The sequence below is a fragment of the Coturnix japonica genome, chromosome 7 (genome assembly GCF_001577835.2).
Source record: "Coturnix japonica isolate 7356 chromosome 7, Coturnix japonica 2.1, whole genome shotgun sequence".
Lineage (NCBI taxonomy): Eukaryota > Metazoa > Chordata > Aves > Galliformes > Phasianidae > Coturnix > Coturnix japonica.
Genome location: NC_029522.1, coordinates 124,436 through 142,118, shown reverse-complemented (window position 1 = coordinate 142,118; position 17,683 = coordinate 124,436). Strand labels below are relative to the sequence as shown.

General features: G+C 40.7%; 2 protein-coding genes across 13 annotated transcripts in view; both read right to left on the bottom strand.

The window, feature by feature from the left end:
* The window catches only part of PGAP1 (post-GPI attachment to proteins inositol deacylase 1), a 33,985-nt gene extending 33,188 nt beyond the window's left edge, over nt 1-797 (bottom strand). For 2 of the 4 annotated variants that reach the window (XR_004308016.1, XM_015867654.2), the window contains exon 1: nt 569-797. Coding sequence is in view for 2 of the 4 variants with exons in the window: in XM_015867654.2 (XP_015723140.1) it covers nt 569-712 (144 nt within the window). In the remaining 2 variants the exon portion in view is untranslated. The remainder of the gene's footprint in view (nt 1-568) is intronic. The other 2 variants (XR_001556293.2, XM_015867653.2) reach the window with 1 other exon arrangement.
* Nucleotides 798-945: 148 nt separating this feature from the next.
* ANKRD44 (ankyrin repeat domain 44) overlaps nt 946-17,683 on the bottom strand; it is an 88,663-nt gene continuing 71,925 nt past the window's right edge. For 4 of the 9 annotated variants that reach the window (XM_015867646.1, XM_015867644.2, XM_015867645.2 and 1 more), the window contains 12 exons: nt 17,425-17,496; nt 16,533-16,734; nt 14,073-14,151; nt 13,419-13,536; nt 12,205-12,421; nt 11,745-11,832; nt 10,430-10,513; nt 9,609-9,754; nt 8,955-9,037; nt 7,739-7,821; nt 7,069-7,160; nt 946-5,674 (listed from right to left, as the gene is read on the bottom strand). In XM_015867646.1, coding sequence (XP_015723132.1) covers nt 5,409-5,674; nt 7,069-7,160; nt 7,739-7,821; nt 8,955-9,037; nt 9,609-9,754; nt 10,430-10,513; nt 11,745-11,832; nt 12,205-12,421; nt 13,419-13,536; nt 14,073-14,151; nt 16,533-16,734; nt 17,425-17,496 — 1,530 coding nt within the window. In that variant the 3' untranslated portion in view covers nt 946-5,408. Of the gene's footprint in view, nt 5,675-6,103; nt 6,799-7,068; nt 7,161-7,738; nt 7,822-8,954; nt 9,038-9,608; nt 9,755-10,429; nt 10,514-11,744; nt 11,833-12,204; nt 12,422-13,418; nt 13,537-14,072; nt 14,152-16,532; nt 16,735-17,424; nt 17,497-17,683 lie in introns of those variants that run through there. The other 5 variants (XM_015867651.2, XM_015867648.1, XM_015867649.1 and 2 more) reach the window with 5 other exon arrangements.

Here is a 17,683-nt window from a genome sequence, read left to right as displayed (position 1 = left end):
ACACACCTCTACCGACCCAAAACGAACGAGACACTTCAGTGCAGCGGATTTCCAAAGCAGTCCTTACAAAGGTTCCTTTACAAAGGTTCTCCAGAGGCTCTGTCAGCACAGCCCCGCTCAGGCTCACAGCTCTCCCAGCTGCCGGCAGCGCCCACCTGAGCGCCTCCACTCGCTGACCTGAGGCGGCCGCAAGTAACACGCTTATAACTAACAGGTCGCGGAAGAAGTAGAAATCCCTAGTCTTCTTTTTATACAGGTAATAACGCTAAACTAACACTACATGTTGCTCGCTTCTTTCTCGCGGCTCGGCGCACACGTTAGGGGACACCGCCCCACAAAACTCTCCCAGGCAGCAGCCGCCTTCCCACAGCGACAAGCCGAGCACACGCGAGCTCGGAGCCGCCAGCAGCCGCCCCACAGCCGGCCCCTCCTACAGCTGCCTTCGACCGCACGACGGGGCCGAGCTGAGCCGCCTCCGCGCCCCAGCGGAGCGGTGATGTCCCGACAGCGATGCCGCCTCACCCGCCACCTGTTACACCGCCTCCCTCCCCGCGCAGCCCCCGCTCACCAGGTACTCGGGGTACTCGTACATGTAGGTCATGCTGCACCGGTTCTCCTCGTAAACGAACAGCACGTCCCGCACCCCCAGCAGCAGCAGAGCCGCCAGAGCCCCGTACAGCACGGCGGGCAGCCGGCGGACAGCCCACCCCATGGCGACCCGCCGCGATGAGGTGCGGAGCGGCTCGGAGGCCGCCTCCCCCCGCGGGCCGAGCGCGCTCTAACACGGCGGGGCGGGGCCGGAGCCGCCCGGGAGGCGGAATTGGCGGCCGCCATCTTAGGATGGGCGGGCACTGAGACGGCGCTTTACCACAGATCCTGCCGCCGCCGGTGGGGGGGCTGCTTACTGCTGTTTAGACGAAGCGGTTGTAAAGAAGACGTACTCCGTTTTTCCAACAGTATTTGTACCATTTTTATTTGTAAAAATAACCGTCTGAATGCGTTATCAGGAGTAGTTTACAGGCGGGGTTTCTCGTGACGTTAATACAGCATTCAGTAGTTGAAAAGAAGGTAACAAACTGTGCTTGAGAAGGAGCTGAGGCACTAAATCTGCCTCTGGGGACGTTGAGCCGAGGGCTGCCATTTACAAACACCGACGAAACCCCACCGAAACGATGCAACAACATTTCATATCGTTTATTACAAACGTTATGCAAAATATAACACTGGCACCAGATCCATATCACCGTGGGTTGTAAAGGTACGTTATTGCACATGCTAAAGCAGAAAATAGGACACAAAAAAACCTACAAAACATGAGATATTGGCTTTAATACGTAATCACTGCATACAAACGCATATAGTCACGTTTACACACACTCGGATTGTCACTGGGTTCAAACGCCCTTTGCTATAACACTGATCTATGGTTTACTTGGTGGAATGAAAAAGCCTTTTGAGCGCTGCAGATGTTGTTCCTATAGAAATATAGCATAGATTGGTTTCCCTTTCAATGCAGGTAGAGCATATGAAAAGAAGAAACACTCCATACGTTCCGAGAAGGGTTTGAAATGAAACCTTACTGGTGATGTATTGCTTCTGTAACACTCACATGAAAAGGAAAAAGGACGACTTCCACAAAACGTTTCCATCATACGCAGGTATAAAAAGGCACTCTAATAATTTCTTACAGGACTAAGAATAAAAATCACATTGTATTATTATTATTTCTTTTAAATCACCCTCAAGATATAACCATTGAGTTTCTCAACAGTACGATGGAGAAATGGTTCGTTTCATGTGTTTGTTCTCCTTGAATCATCTGGCAGTGGTTGACTACATGGAAGTACCAAACACATCGCGGTGCCCTTTTAGTAGCGATGAACAGAAATCCCCTGAGCTATTTCACAGCAAATTCAGGCAGTCCAAAGGTTGTTACTCAGTCTCTGTGAGGGAGACACGGACCCAATCCTGCCATGGAATCCACCTGCAACTGTGCTTAAAACACAGGATGGGACCATCCTGCTAATAAAGCCGGGCAGGCTGCTGCCCCTGCCAAACACTGCACTGTTTGGTGTGGATACAGCAGTCGTCCACGTACTGCAAACTGCAGGATCCGGGGTTAAGTGCAACAATTACGTTGTGATTAACACTACTCTTGTACAATGTCCACGGAAAGGCAAGGTAATTATTTACAAGAGTAAAATTATTCCCATGCTCAAATACCTGCTACCTAAATGACTAATTCACTTCTACAAGCGATAAATTATATTACAGCTCAACGTACTGGCATACATGAAAAGGGATTCCGGCAACTCAGGTGAGATCTGGGACAGGCCAATACTGCGTACATCCAAGGGCCTCGCTCCTGTCACTTCTCCTAAGAACACCATGCTCAGAACACAGCTTTCCCAGCGCCCTTCAGATGCTGACAGACCACACTTTGCCATGATATCCGGAATGCTGCGTGCTTACATCACCACTGGGTTACAGAACCATGTCTCAATTAAGCTGGGATTTGATTCCTACAAGGTTCCAAGGAATTGGAATCCAAGTGATTCAGTAATCCCCAGTGCTTCTGTAACACTGCATCCATCGTAAGGAGCAGCAGATATTGCACCACCTGTTACCAGTTAGGAGGTATTGCAAAAGACACAGAAATAGTTTTAGTAACTGTATGGTAGCAAGTAAAAATACTGAATGTTTTATTTATCTTTTTTAATGCCTGCTTGAGATAATACACCATCATCCTTGGAAAGAGGACTAGTTTTCTCCTAATGGAACGATTTCTTATATGATAACACATCCCTGCATTTCAGGGTTAGCCTATAATTAATCTCTGCTTGAAGATGAAAATGCTGCCTGGCAGGCAGGTGGCAGCCATTTCCCATTTGTTGGCTCCTTTCAAATAGCATCATCCTTCCACAGAAACCAAAGCAGCAAAACGTGGGATTTCCATTCATTTCTAAGCAGACACCACTGAAAACTAACAACCGATCTCTGATTATCAGTGCTTGGTGCGAGGTGGTTATTGCTATCCTGCAGCTTTTATGAGCTGAAACTTGGAATGAAGTCAATCATAAAAAATGTTTCTTTGTGCTGTTTCTGAGGATAAAACCACAGTTTCAGGTGCTCTGTCATTCTGCCACAGAGCAGGCAGGGTTAAGGGGAAACATTGTTTGCCGTCATAGAGCTGCCCCTACATGATTTTTTTGCTGCAATTTTTGGGCATGAATTATTGTTCAAGAAAACAACGCTTCATTTTAGCGAGGCAAAATAAGCAATATATCATTTTTCTAACTGAGGAGCTGGAGTCTGCTGACAGGTTTTAAACAATGCAGTGGAACATGGCTAAAAACTGCAACTCAACTAGAAATCCCTGCTGTCCATTTACCCTGCCAAAAGCGTGCACCGAAGCAGCAGCTCTTCTCACTCTCCCTGCAAAGACTCAGGCCTGCAGGCATTCTGAGCATGGATCACTGGAACCTCTTACTCTATGCTATATGACCCTTCTCCGCTTTCCCGTGGCTGTACAGTGTTCTCTCACTTGTCTAGCAATGTTTTGGAACCCTTTCTTATACTCTTAAACGATCGTGCATTTTACCAATTAGCCTGTGGACTTCATCTTCGTACTCCGTATGATAAGATAGGTGCACTTCCCAAGAGCATCGGTCCCTCCTTTCCACTCAGGCCATCATTCTTGCCTAGATTCACATTTCATTTAGCATTATGTCAAAAAAATATGCACAAATACTATCATAGAGAAAAAGCTATAGTTATTTTTTTTCCCGGGCATTTGTTTCATTTCAAATAAATACAAACGCATTTACATTAAAAAGCATATGAACATTTTTCCTCATCCTGGAAAAACAAAACAAAACAAAGAACAAACCTGTGGTCAACACATTGTTAGTTACAAACGTCACCTTGAAACCTGTGTCATAAATGTGAAATTCACTCAAGACTCGCTCATTACCTCAAAAGTTTATATTTTCGTGGTTTAGAAAAGCTACTTCATTACGTCACTCACATTTGAAGAAAAAAATACAAGCAATAAAGTCTTCCATTTATTCACTGAAGCATTTTGGTCCTCTTGGTAGAGCTGGTTAGTTTGGATAGGCTTTTGTTTGTTTTGTTTATTAAGTCTCATTCTTCCTTTTGTACATCTGTTGCAGAAGAGGGTCGGGGTCCATTTGACCTAGAAACTTTGGCAGAAGGAGTAAACATATTCACAAAGCTGACATTGCTTTCAAAGCTGGTGACAAAAGGCTCTTAGCGTGCATCTCCAATCCCCTGCCTGGTACATCTGCGTGTTTTCTCCTGTTTGGTGTTTCAGCTTTTGGTGTTACGCTTTCATTGCTTTACCTTTGTTCTGTTAATCCAAACAGTGGCAGTAGTATCAATACTGTCTACAGTAAAATCGAGTTACTTAAGCATAGGAAAGCAAAAAAAAAAAAAATAGTCCCTTAAAGTCGGCAAGACATCGTAAACCCTGACATACACCTTTGTCTACACCTGATTGTTCATCTCTGTTCTGATACTAGGATCCTGGCTGACAGCTCAGGCGACAGAAACTTCTAATGACCTTAATTCTGTAGTGCAAATCGACTGTTCTTGTGCTGAACCGGGGGCGGGGGGAAGGACCAAGTGATTTCCATTATCCACAAGTGGTTCCACCAACACCAGTGGGGAATATGATAAGACAAGTAGAATTTGGCCTTAAGGAGTTGATATTTTACTAACTGTGTGATGTAACTAATAACTGTAACAAAAGTGCCTTCGGTACGTTTAAGTGCTTAATGCGTGCAGAACGTAAAACATTTCTCTTCCTGCAAAAAAGTTATACAGGCAGTTTTAAGATTTACAACTTTACCTTTGGTTTGTGTGAAAAACAATAATCACCTAATTATTAGAGCCCCTGCAACTAAGAGACAGACAAATAGAGAAGAGGGATGATGCTATGAAGGCTACGTTGGAAACGCTCGTAGTACAGCTAAACCATGTAAGGACTTTTTACAAACAGTTCCCTGTTTAATTGTGCTGTCAGAAAGGAAAAAAAAAAAGGCATTTTCTTTCTTTCTCTTATTTTTTTGTCCTTTTTTTTTTTTTTTTTTTTTTTTTTTTTTTTACTTAATACTTGAAGTTAGAGGTAGAGATTTTCCACAGGGGCACTTAGGGCCTAAAAGCAGACAGAACGGTAATGGGAATACGTTCCAGTAAATGCCCTCAGCTTGGTTATTTAAAGGCTTAATTCTCATCAACGCTAGAAATCTTTTGACACCTACTTGTCAAGAGTCATAGGTAAGAATATCGCAGTGGGATTTAAGCTGTCTTAAAAGACAAAGGAAAATAAAAAATGCCAAAAGGAAATAATAATAATAACGAAATAAAAGTTTTTGAATACCAAAAAGTCAAAATGTTTCAGAATCAGAATCATTTTCATTGTACCCATCCTCTGTTCCTATGTTATTACTCAAGGGCTTATTGTAAGAGTTAATGCTACCCATAGTGGAGCCATCGCAGAGATGCGTCCTGCCCATACTGTCTTTTTTATAACAAGCGAAGTTGAAAGCCGTCATTGAACTGGAAGGAGAAAAAGGCATCATGGTAGCCAAAATGAGTGCCAGGCAGTCAGCCACGTCTTTGTTAGGAGCGCAAGCCAGGGCTGGCGTATGACCTGGGCACAAACGCAGACAAGGCAACGGTTAGTACTAAGGGTACTGAGAATGGCACTGAGCAATCCTCATATACATCTCTAGACGACTTTGTAAGCAGGAGATGTATGTCCAGTTACATGCCAAGCAGCAGGGGTGTGTTACTGTTCTCAAATTAGACATGCTGGGAAGATACACACTTCACGGAGCATCGAAATCACTGTGACCACAAGCACTATTCTTTTAAATCACGCAGCATACAGACTCCACAACGATATAAATAAAAGCACTGGCTAAACACGATTCTACAGCACAAACAATACGGTGGATACAGGACACGGGGTGTACAGCAACGGAGACAGAAACTGGCTTCAGTTTCTGTCCAGATGAACAAGTCTCATTCTGAGAACAACGGCTTTCATTAAAACATTAAAGATATTAGTTTAATCACATTTTCAAGTACTCAACGTGGCAATTTATTTAGGAATCAAAGTTAAGAGATGCTAATTAGATCAGCACAGGTGGTAGACGTACAGCAAGTAGGACTATATGGTTCACTTTCCTGTCCCCTTTCTCTAAATGAGGTTAGGGCCAGATGACTTCAGCGGGACTCCTTCATGCAAGTTCATCTGGTAGCATTTGGTTAACAGTTAATACTCACCACTCTGCCCTTTTCATCCATAGTTCTCAAATGCCTTGCTACAATGACTAAGTATATATGACTAAGTATAATGACTGCTGCTTCACTTACACAGCAAGATGGCAGTATTGAATTATTACATTAATGCCAGCAAGTCCATGTTTTAAGAGAAAGCAGCTTATTTCAGGAAGATATTTTTTAAAAAATTATAGAAGCAAAACCTCTGTAATTTTTAAGGACTTAATTGATATCTGGAATAAAATTAGCAGATTTATTAACGTTTATTTCAGGAGGCAACAGTAATTTACTTGTATCTCGGGTTAGGTCGTACAGATGAAAATCACAAGTTTTGCTCTCAGAATGAAGCAGGATACAATCAAACAATTGTTGATGGTTTTCTTCCTACCCATTAAAACATGCGCTGATTGAATGCATAATCCTTAATTCTTCTGCAAGGAGTCAGAATTATCCGGCGCCACTTGCATGTTTAGGAAATTCAAGTTACCACTGCACTCAAGCATTAAAAAAAGACTAGCTGTTGACAGTACATGCAAAATGAACAGTAAAAGGGACCACTGTGATGTTGAGAATATTCTTCTATATTCAAAACAAAAAAGTGTTCTTTTAAATATAGATACTCACACAGGTGACTGTCTTTTCTTGGAAAAATATAAGTATCAATGATGTCTACCAGCATTTAAGTCTACTGGTTCAGTCTGTGGTAAAATTACATGTTAGGTACCTACTGAGGACTGTCTGAGTGTATCATTTACTTACCATTTTCATCTACCGCTAGGACACACGCCCCTTTTGCTAGTAACTCCTCAACCACCATCTTTAAGCCATTACGTGCAGCAATATGGAGAGGTCTACAAAATAAAACAAGAAAATCAGTGTTTAGTTTAAAACTCTAAGAAAAACTCAGTTGCTCCTGTTTGAGAGCAGCTAATGGGAGAGGAAGAATAATTGCAAATTGAAGGGTGGGAGGGAGGGGAAAAGAGCTAAGGAGGAATGGATTCATCTGCTAGCACTGAATCAACCGCCTGAGCTTGTGGTTACATCTTATGCAGTTGTATATAAAGTGTTACCTCAAATAATTTGAAAAATTTAATGTACCACCGTAGACTGATTGAATCTGGAAAAAGGTAGAAAATCCTTTGTATGCTTACACAGTCACATTATGAAAGGACACTTTGATACAGCGTTCAAATAAGGGACCTCATATTTTCCACCAGATCACGTATACAGTGAGCGTTAAAGAAGTCAAAAGTGAGAATGTAATATAAACCCAGAGCTTTCAAGGGCAAGCACTTAAAATAAAATAGTATGAAATCTAACTTTGTTGTTACCTGGAATAAAAAAAAAAAAAGCAAGACATGAAATTGAAAAGCTAAATCAGAATCCCCTGGGAAGCCAACTGAACCCAAGAGGATCAGGCAATACTCACGTCTGCAATGAATTATTTTTTGCATTAATAAGGCTCTGTTCTTGTATCTTGTCAAGTATTAACAAGGCACATTTTTCATGACCCTGAAGTTGAAAACAAATGACTGTATCAATTTAATGAGAAGTTTAAAATGGAAGCAAAATAAATGTTATATACAAATGTAAAAAGTTAATTTAAAACTCAGAACGTGTTGCTCAGTTTCTAAGCATCTGTTACAGATGAACTATAAAAGCCCTAAAACCCCATTTACAAATGGCCATTGCTTGAATGCTTTAGCATGTTTACAAATGTAGGCATTCACCTGTCTTCCAACCCTCCACTCATGTATGAGCTCACCTTCTCAGCTTTCAGGAAGACTTGAATTTCCCTCAAGAGAAATTATTCAAGTAATTACTACAACTACACAATAACAGAGAAAGTGAGGCTTTAATCTCAAAAACTAACACTGTACTTCCTAGGTCTTTTAATTAAATGCCTTTCTGTGTTATTAATAAATTACTACAAAAGCCCTTCAGCGTCAGAGCTCTGTGATGATGAAACAGGCAATAACACATGCAGAGCCTTATTTCTGATGCTGTTTCAGCATAGTAATTCTACCGCCCTAGCTGGTGAACAGCTGCCTGAAAGGACCTTGAAAATTCAACGAAGCTTGTTTGCCTACAGAAACTGGAGTGACACTACCTGGAATCCCATCTCTGAACAGGAGCAGAAGAAAAAGTCCTGGAAGAGGGGATGCCACAGATGCTTTGTTTTTATTTTTTGCCAAGACAGGCAACAGCAGTAGCAACTGGAATCAATGGGGGAAAAAAGAGAGCCGAAAGGCACCACCACCAATCTTATCAGCGCCTCTACTTTGATGTTGCAGAGTTCGAGATAACATTTTGGGTCCCTTCCACAGAATTTGGAGAATAATAATCAATATATATTCTGTTTTTTCCACTGACCCTATGTTAAGCTATTTTACAGTAATACTATTTGGTAAAAATATCAAAGGATTTTCACTGCTTTCTCTTAGCATCACTTACTTATGCTTCAGCTGCCTTACAAGGCACTCATCTTTCTCCATTTACTAAGCCTTGAAGCAGACTTGGAAAGAAGCTCAACACAGTGTCCTCACCATCTGACCATCATGTTTCTATTGCAGAACTCTTATATAGGAGGCACACCCACACAAGAGACTGAAGTTTACAGAAGCACACAGTGGCCTTCAACTTACTTTACTGCTAGCCAAGTGCAAAGATGTATTCAAGTCCTTATCTCTTAATGTCAGGTCAGCCTTGGCAATGTTCACCAAAAAGTCTGAAATTTAGAGCAGAAATAAATGAACAAATGAAATAGGCAAAGAAAGTGAAAATAACTATGGCTTTGGCTCAGAGAGGACTAAATGGATATAAAGAATTGAGGGTGCAGCCTGTGCTGTCAAAGCTAGAGAAAAGAAAGTTCTGTTAAGTCAATACAACTGCAATCCCTATGTCTGCATCAGGTATTCTAGCTTGGAAGAAACAAGACTCCCTATAAAATAACAGAAATCGAGAGAACACATCATTTTCACACAGGTAGTTTTCCTGACCCTTAAAATCAAGGAAGCAGTCAGGAGAAAAGAATTACTATTCCCTTCATACTCTGAGTGCCTTACTACGCACTCTTTGGAGGAAATAAAACTCATGTTTATTACTGCAAAGCTTTGCAAACACGGCTGAGAAACATAATTGAGAAGAAATATTCTACTACAGTGTGTAAAAGTTTATGTGCAGGGCTGTAATAAGCTTTCTCTTCCTTAGTTTTCCCAGGAGACAGTGATCATCTGCTTGGAGTCAGCAACCGCAGTTGAGCTCACCCTGAAGATGAGCTGGGGCAGGGAGGTACGTACCCACAGCACCAACGTGACCGTTCTGAGCTGCCATCATGAGAGCTGTTTTCCCTGCACAATCCACAGCATTCACTTGAGCGCTGTGACTCAGGAGGAGCTGGAGGCACTCCACGTGATCCGCGAAGGCCGCTGCGTGAAGGGGCGTCCTGTGGAGCAAAGTTACACAGCTACAGCTGTTACTGGAGAACTACAGTAACTGCTGAAGAATTACAATATTCCCGTTTGTTTGTCTGAAAGCGCACGACGTTCTGAATCTTACTGAACATTTCCACCAGAGGAAAGCTATAGCAGCACATCCAAAACAAGCTGAACTCTATTTACAGCATCTGCCCCAGCAATTTTATGCAAGTACATCCATGTAGTGAGATTATCAATTTGCCTAAAGATTTGAGTGAATGTGTATTTCTTGCTGTACCAGCATGAATTATATTATTCTCAGTTACGTGTCCTGGGAATGTTAGCATAACTTCTAATGAAGTATTTCTCTATTTGTACACAGCATCACCTCATTTAGAAAATAATATAAATGTGTTTAAAGATTTAACAGAAAGAGAAAGAGGTTCAGGGAAACATCCTAGACCTGCACCCATTTTAAAGAAACAAAATACTATTTTCTTATTAGCAAAATTGAATGCTTCAAAGTTCACTTGCTTTAAGCCAGCCACCACTTAACTCTGTGGCACCATAAGCTGCTGTCTGAAAGAGTCGGCATTATAAGTTTTAGCTCAACCACAAGGGTTATTTCCAGAAATTCAGAAAGGAATAACAAAAAAGAGATGCATTCATGATGATGAAAAGCAGTTTGTTTAAGAAGCTATTACCTTCCTTTGTCATCTTTGCAATTGACAATGCTGGCATCGATGGCTCCGATGAGCATTGATGCACAGTTTTCATGATCGTTGATTCTGCCAAAGACACGTTAGAAAGATAAAAGCTCTACATATTTACTGCTATCCAGTATTCATTTACTTCATTTCCCATTAATAGTTCTTAGTGATTATTTATAATTCATCCCAATATACCTTTTGCCTTAATACTTTTAGTCACAATTCTGACCATTCACCCTGACTTCACTTAACCCAACTGCATCTATTGCTGTGGATTTCCACATGTAAAGCAAAGCTGATCCTTCAATTCCCTATGCACCAGATGAACTGAAACTACAGTACCAAACTAGGATTAGAACCTTAAAACCTTTAAATCCTTTGGTCTAAACAACAATCAGAGCTGAACTGAGAAAGCACTCGGTCATATATACCTACATATAGAGAGATTCACTCTAACGTTTAAGGTCTCAAAACACACGGCTCTTCCAAAACCCACTTTCAATATTTCCCTTGGATGTAACTCAGTACTCTCCTGGTTACTGGCAATTTGTCTTATTTCATAATGAAAATGAACAATATATGGTAACATAATGACATACAATATACGTCTAATATGGCTAAAAGACACACTTGTGTCATCTTAGCAGCAGTTCTGTCCTTTTAAATGTAAGTGCATCTTTCAGTTGCATGTGTTTTGAGGTAGGCTGGAGAATTAGTTATTATGAATTACATACTAGTTTGAAGTAAAATAAAAGCAGTGATTTGTAACGGTTTTTATTTCTCTCATACATGGTTTCTGTTTCATTATGTATGACACCTGGAAACTACCAACATCTCTTTTCTATCTTGCAACAAATGCGGACTGTAGAAAAGAAGTTAACACAATAACTCCCATCGTTACTTCTGGAATATATTAATTCTTCTAATAGTAGGAGGAGTTCATAACTCTGTCATTCTAATAGCCCAGGTCATGGCCTAAGAATGGAAGAGATATGAAATTCCACTCAGTGCCAAATAAAAGCCTGAAGTGATAAGAAAGGGAAAAGAAATTGGAAATGGAGTCGAAATAAAGCTATTTAATGATACATCAGCACTTCATCAGATAGCTCAGATGTATTCAACTTATGCCCAATGTTCCTTATTATGCAACTGCTTTTTCTCAGCAGAAGAACAAGCACCATTTTATGAACCATTTTTAAATGGTTTGCTCATGCAAATTACATAAAGACAGCTTTTTTTCTTGTATCACTACTTTGTCCAGGCGTAACCCATTGCAAAGCATCTGCATTGGTTACAGATTTCTACTTACACAGCACAGTGCAACGGAGAGAAGCTATTACCATAGAATTTGCGGAAAAATTTCTGCTCCAATAGTACCTCTATGCAGTTTTCATGACCTACAAGAGACAGAAATGTCGAGTGTTGCACAAAGCAGGGAATTGACTTATTTCATACCAGGCACAGAAGGATTATGCTTTAACACTTTAAGCACATTAAGGTTGAACATATTGTGAACTTTTATGTGACAGAATTATAAGTGACTGAGAACTTCTCTGTAAGTCACAAAGTCATTGGGAAGCATTGCTGGAAGTTCATTGGCTCCTGAACTGAAGGGTAAACATAGTGAAAACAAACCACAGAGGACAAGTAGGGAGAAATGATCCAACCCTTCATTTCAATCTTCCCAAAGTCTGTCTGCTTTGCTTTCATGCTTCCTCAAAACAGAGGCCGCATTTGAACCTGGCAACAATCCACGGGGATAAACTTACCATTGTAACAAGCCCAGTGCAGTGGTGTATAACCTTGATTATCCTTCAAACTGCAGTCTTCTTCTGAAAGTGCAATCTGCAGTAATTCACTCAGCCAAGTGGCGTGACCCCGAGCTGCTGCGAAGTGCAGAGGTGTTCTACCTCTAGCATCTCTACATAAAATAGATACTTCTTTCTCTAAAAGCATCTGAACGCACTCTTCATGCCCAGTCATAATCTGACAACAAAAAAATAAGTAAAGAGGCTGAAATAAATGCACACTTCTACCTGGGAAACATGGAATACAATTGATGACTGTAAGCATGAAAAAACCTGGATGAGATTCAGATGGCGGAGATGAAATCTCCATTTCTCCCATGGGTACCTGTGATAACTGCTAAACTGAAACATATTTGGCACTGTCTTCCAAAGGCACTGATTAGTAGTTTGTGGAAGAGACTTCTCTAAGCCAGACTCAAAAGCAAGGAGGAGTTTAAGATTAAGGAAATATATGAGCAAAGGGTGAGGCTACAAAACACGAATCCGGCTACTCTAGAAAGAATACAAATGTGCAACAAGAACTGAGGGGAAGATAAAAAGTATTATCAGAAGTATGAAAAGATGCTTTAACAGCTGGGCCTCTGTAACACATATAGTTTAGCTTTGGCACCTTTGTAATGTTCACGTATTGATGTCAAAACAGAACAGCAATTTTACACCATAGCGCTTATTACAAACCAGCATTGGACTCTAAGCTGAATTGCTCACTGCAATAATTACAGAGTTCTGAATAAATAAGATTGATTGCATCAGTTTCAAACTGGATAGGAAGATGGCGTCTAGAAAAGGTCAGATGTGCCTTGAACTTCACTGCTTCTGGATAAAAGTTTAGGGCTAACATTGTTATATTCTGCTACCCAATAAAAAGGATAATAACTGCTGGGCATCCTTTTAAATACACTGTTTTCAAAATTCATGAAGTTCTCAGTTATAGCAATGACTGCTATAGTAAATTGTCTCCACTAATTTTATCTAAGATCCAGTCTTTAATTAATTAATGTGAACAGTCAAAAGCAGAGCAGATTTATCCCAGTTTTTCCCTCACTGGCTGTTTTTGGTCATTTTTTCAATCATCAGCTATATCTCCTACATTAAACATCCCTACGTTTATGTGTTTATGAATGAACTGTGGTGACAAGAAAACAAATGCTTCGAATTTAGAAAAATGAAGTCACCCCTCGATGTAAAGCTGTGCATCCCAGGAGATCTGCTGCATCTACAGATGCTTCTTTTTCAAGTAATAAGGAAACAGCATCAATGTGTCCATATGCCACTGCAAGCATGAGCGGGGTTCTGGAAGGAAAAAAAGAAGTGAAAACAGTTGCATGAAGTTGCTTTTAAGATACCCAACAGCCAGATATCGTGACTGAAAAAGACAAACTCATCTGCGAGCAGTTTAGAGAGCAACATTGCTCCAGACTATTCTTTTCCTTTTAAAAACCTACTATGATTATCATCTCCACAAGTTTTACAATAACATCTCAGATTCAGGGTTCACCTTGAACAAACATTCTGTCTCACTTTATCAGCATCATATACCTGTATACACAGGATATATGCTGAAGCATCAGGCCCTACAGACATCACAGGATCTTGTTAGTTTTTATTGAGACTGGTTCTAAGAATATATGAAGTTGTTTAGAGTATGAAGTAGAGGCTATGATTAATGAATAATCCCTTACATCAACTGCACGCATACTATGTAGTCTCTGCCAAATTCTGTTCACAAGAAGTGCAGGAAATAAACGCTATATATATTTTTTAAAACAAAGAAGTTTCAGATGCCATTTGAATTACAGAACTGAAACAAAACCACAAAGGAAACTTACTGTCCTTTGGCGTCCGTCACATCGGGGTTGTCCGCAACTTCTAGCAACAGCCGTAAACAAGGTGTATGGCCATTAATGACTATAAAGAAATAAGTGTGTATAATTAGGATAGGCTTAATTTCAGATACATTACCAATGGAATGCTTACAGATAAGACATTTCTTACATATATGCCTATACAGAAAAAATCCCCCAATGTCAGGAAAGACATTAATGTCTCTGACTGTCAGGCACGCTCAAGGTGACTGAAGTTCAGTACACAAAGTCACCACTACTGTTTGATATTCCATAACTGAAAGACTGTTTTATTCCATTCCACTTCTTTTTCCCCCTCAAAGTCCTGTTTGGGATCTTCATTAGTTAAAAAAGCTCTGATGTGACTCTTCTATTCAGTCAGCAAGGAGGTGGCACACGATCTCGTTAGCTGCTTGCTTGCCCAGAGGACCAAAAATCCTTGGGTATTTTTTACCCATATTTTAGACTCTAACATTTGAAGCCATGGGTGCTTCTCAAGAACAGGCTTTGCTCTGCTGTTGGCAAACAGCTCCGAGGTACATTTTTCAGGGATAAACACTGGAAACCCATCTGTCTGTCAGCCGGCTTAAAGGCTTCAGCTTTATACGACCCACAGGATGAACAGAACAAGAATTTCTTCTTTAAAAACCAGCAATTCCTGTATTCAGTACACAGAAATTATGTCCTCCTTACGAGAGTCATGCATTCACACTGCCCACACCCTGTGGGCTGAGGCAAAAACCTTGGGTTCCACCTATGTCACATCACTCTGGCAAAAAACAAAGAGTGCACATCACACCACTCCTCCAAACACAATCTTAGTCACTCTACTAAAAATAAAGAAGACATTTTTAGTTATTTGCCACTAAGTCATAACATACAGATAACACGTAAACGCTTCTGTAGGGCTGATGAATAAGTGACTCACAGGGGAAACAAAAAAAGAAGAAAAATATATAAGTTCTATCACACTGCACTAGGCAAACATTCGCAATGGATCGCCCAAGCCAGGGAGAGGAAAGTCTGGTGGTAATAAAATTATATAGGGAACACATAATCTAGGCTAAGGAAATTCTCTATGTTATGAGGTCAAAGGAAGTCTGTTCCCCCAAAGGGAACAGGCAGTAAAAAAGAAATACTTCATTAGCTGAATTATTTGTCTACTGAAGTCAAAAACCCCTTTGCTGAAGGGAGGCTCTGCAGAGTCCTTTAATCTAATCCATAGGGTCAAGTGTCCTTAACTGTTGTGTTCATCGGTTCTGCTTCTGTAATAAGAAGGAATGAAGACAGACACTGTTAAGGGGATGGGCACACATGCCTTCTTGTTACCTTCCAGTGAATGGTAAATACATGCAAGTGTTCACTTTCTGTGTGCTAACACGTACTGCCACTCAAAGGATTAACTCAGCAAGAATTCTGTTAGATTTCTCAAAATATGCCAATTTACCTCTTATTGCATTGCAAATAAAAGAGGCTGAATATCACTGTTTCCAATAGGAGACATAGTTCTTTGTGTAAACACCCCTAAGCAAAACATTAAAGAACAGCGTAGCAAAAAGGTCTTACAAGTGGCTCTTTGTAGTAGGTGGAGACAGAAGCTTTGTACCACTGCATAGAACTCTGCACAGCTCCCATGGAAGGACCTGAACAGCAGAGGGTGTGTATACATTCTATTCCAAGCAAGGTGGAAAGTAATATAGAAAAACAATTAAGTCTGAGAATTAAAAACCTAATAAAGTGTTCGTTTTTCTTCCCACTAGAGGTCACTGCTGGGCTGTACCGAGTCCTCGAACTAAGCCCCAGGAGCAATATTCCCTCTGGCACTGCTGTGTGTTTAACCAACTAGTACATATTAAATAATAACCTTTAAATAAATGGCAAAACCTACACATTGTAGTTAATTAAGCAACATGTTGTACTCAACATATGACGAATGGAGCAACTCCTAACAACAGCAGATTCAGAAGCTGGCTCAGGAGGAGAATAATATTTGAAAGAGGATGACATTTCCATAACGTTACCACTGAAACAGGGTGAAGGTTTTAAACACAGAACAATTTCATTGCCTCCAAGGCCTGCCTGTATTTTCACTTATCGTTTCCTTAGGATAAGCCACGACCTCTCTTCTTTTTGGCTAAAGAAGCATTAAATGAAAGTGCCATGGGAAAAACGCCCCACATCTTAGAGTAGGTGTAATGGGAGTATGGTAAAGCAAAGTGAACAGGTAAAGGCTGAGCAGTAGTACAGTGTAGGGGAAAGCAGGGGTTTCTGTGAGGGATAACTGAACCATGGGACAGAGGAAAAAAGACGACAAGAATGACAGAGTTAACTGCAGGACATCCTCAATGCACATCGACATCTCCCTCCGTTTATAATAGGGATAGTAGGTAGTTGAAGTTAGCTGCATACATGCTACAGGCTTTATATTGTAAGGGTAACTCTCACCTGAAGCATGCAGGGGGGTCCTTTTGGTGACATTGTCTTTTACAGTGACAGAAGCACCCTGGCTGATGAGAGCTTCCACGCACTCTGCATGCCCTTTAAATGCAGCCAGGTCCAAAGCGGTGCGACCTTTCTCATCCTTAATATCCAGATCTACCAGAGATTGGAGTAGCACCTCCAAGGCTTGATGATGACCATTATAGGCCTGGAAATATATGAGTAATGTAAGAATACACAGAGTGATGCTGGTCAGAGACCACACAGATTATCACCAAACTGACTGACAAAATCAGTGCATCTGCTGTTATAGATATGCACTGAATGCAGTGTATTACTGATCTCAACTGAACAAAACAATTCCAAAACAGACTTTTGTGCTAGTATTAGTAAAAACAACCTTGACCAGCTCTTTACAGCTGATGCTTCATAGAGTATTCACTGCAGTGGGATCACTTGGTAGAACAACTGCTGTGGACAAGTAGATGTACTTCCAGACCAACAGTCCCATTAGGATTAACTACAGAAATACAGCTGACATTGCACAAACCCAGTGGATAGTTCCAGAAAGTGGAAAACAGAGCCAGGCTCTTCCCAGTGGTGCCCGGTGACATGACAAGAGGCATCTACTGAGCACTAATGTTCATAGTTTGCCATTTAATTTCACTTCAGTTTCTGTTTCTTCTACTACCTGAGTGCTATAAGCAATAAGAGCGAAGAGCTTCAGCTGCCACCAACTCAACGATTCCAGTTCAGAACCTGTTTTTCTTACATCTAGGCCTACGCCCTTTCCCAGCCGCTTCAAAATCAAGTCTATGATTAAACCTGCTTCAAAGACAGAGATTAAAGAATTATTCTTTGAGATGATGATCAAACAACGGACACATCTCATACTTACAGCTAAATGCAAAGGACTTTTCGTTGCTGAAGAATCTGATTCCTCAAACATGTTGCTATTTTTTTCCAGAAGCTGAAAATGGAAGAAAAAAAATACACATTTAACAATGTTTAATGTAACCATTAAGCAATTAAAACTAAAGCATTCTTGCATAACCTAGGATAAGTTCTCAGGATTCAGAGGACAAAAAATGAGCAGAACTTCCTTACACAGTCTTCCACAGTGCAGCACATCCTTGAACATAAAGACATCATCAGAA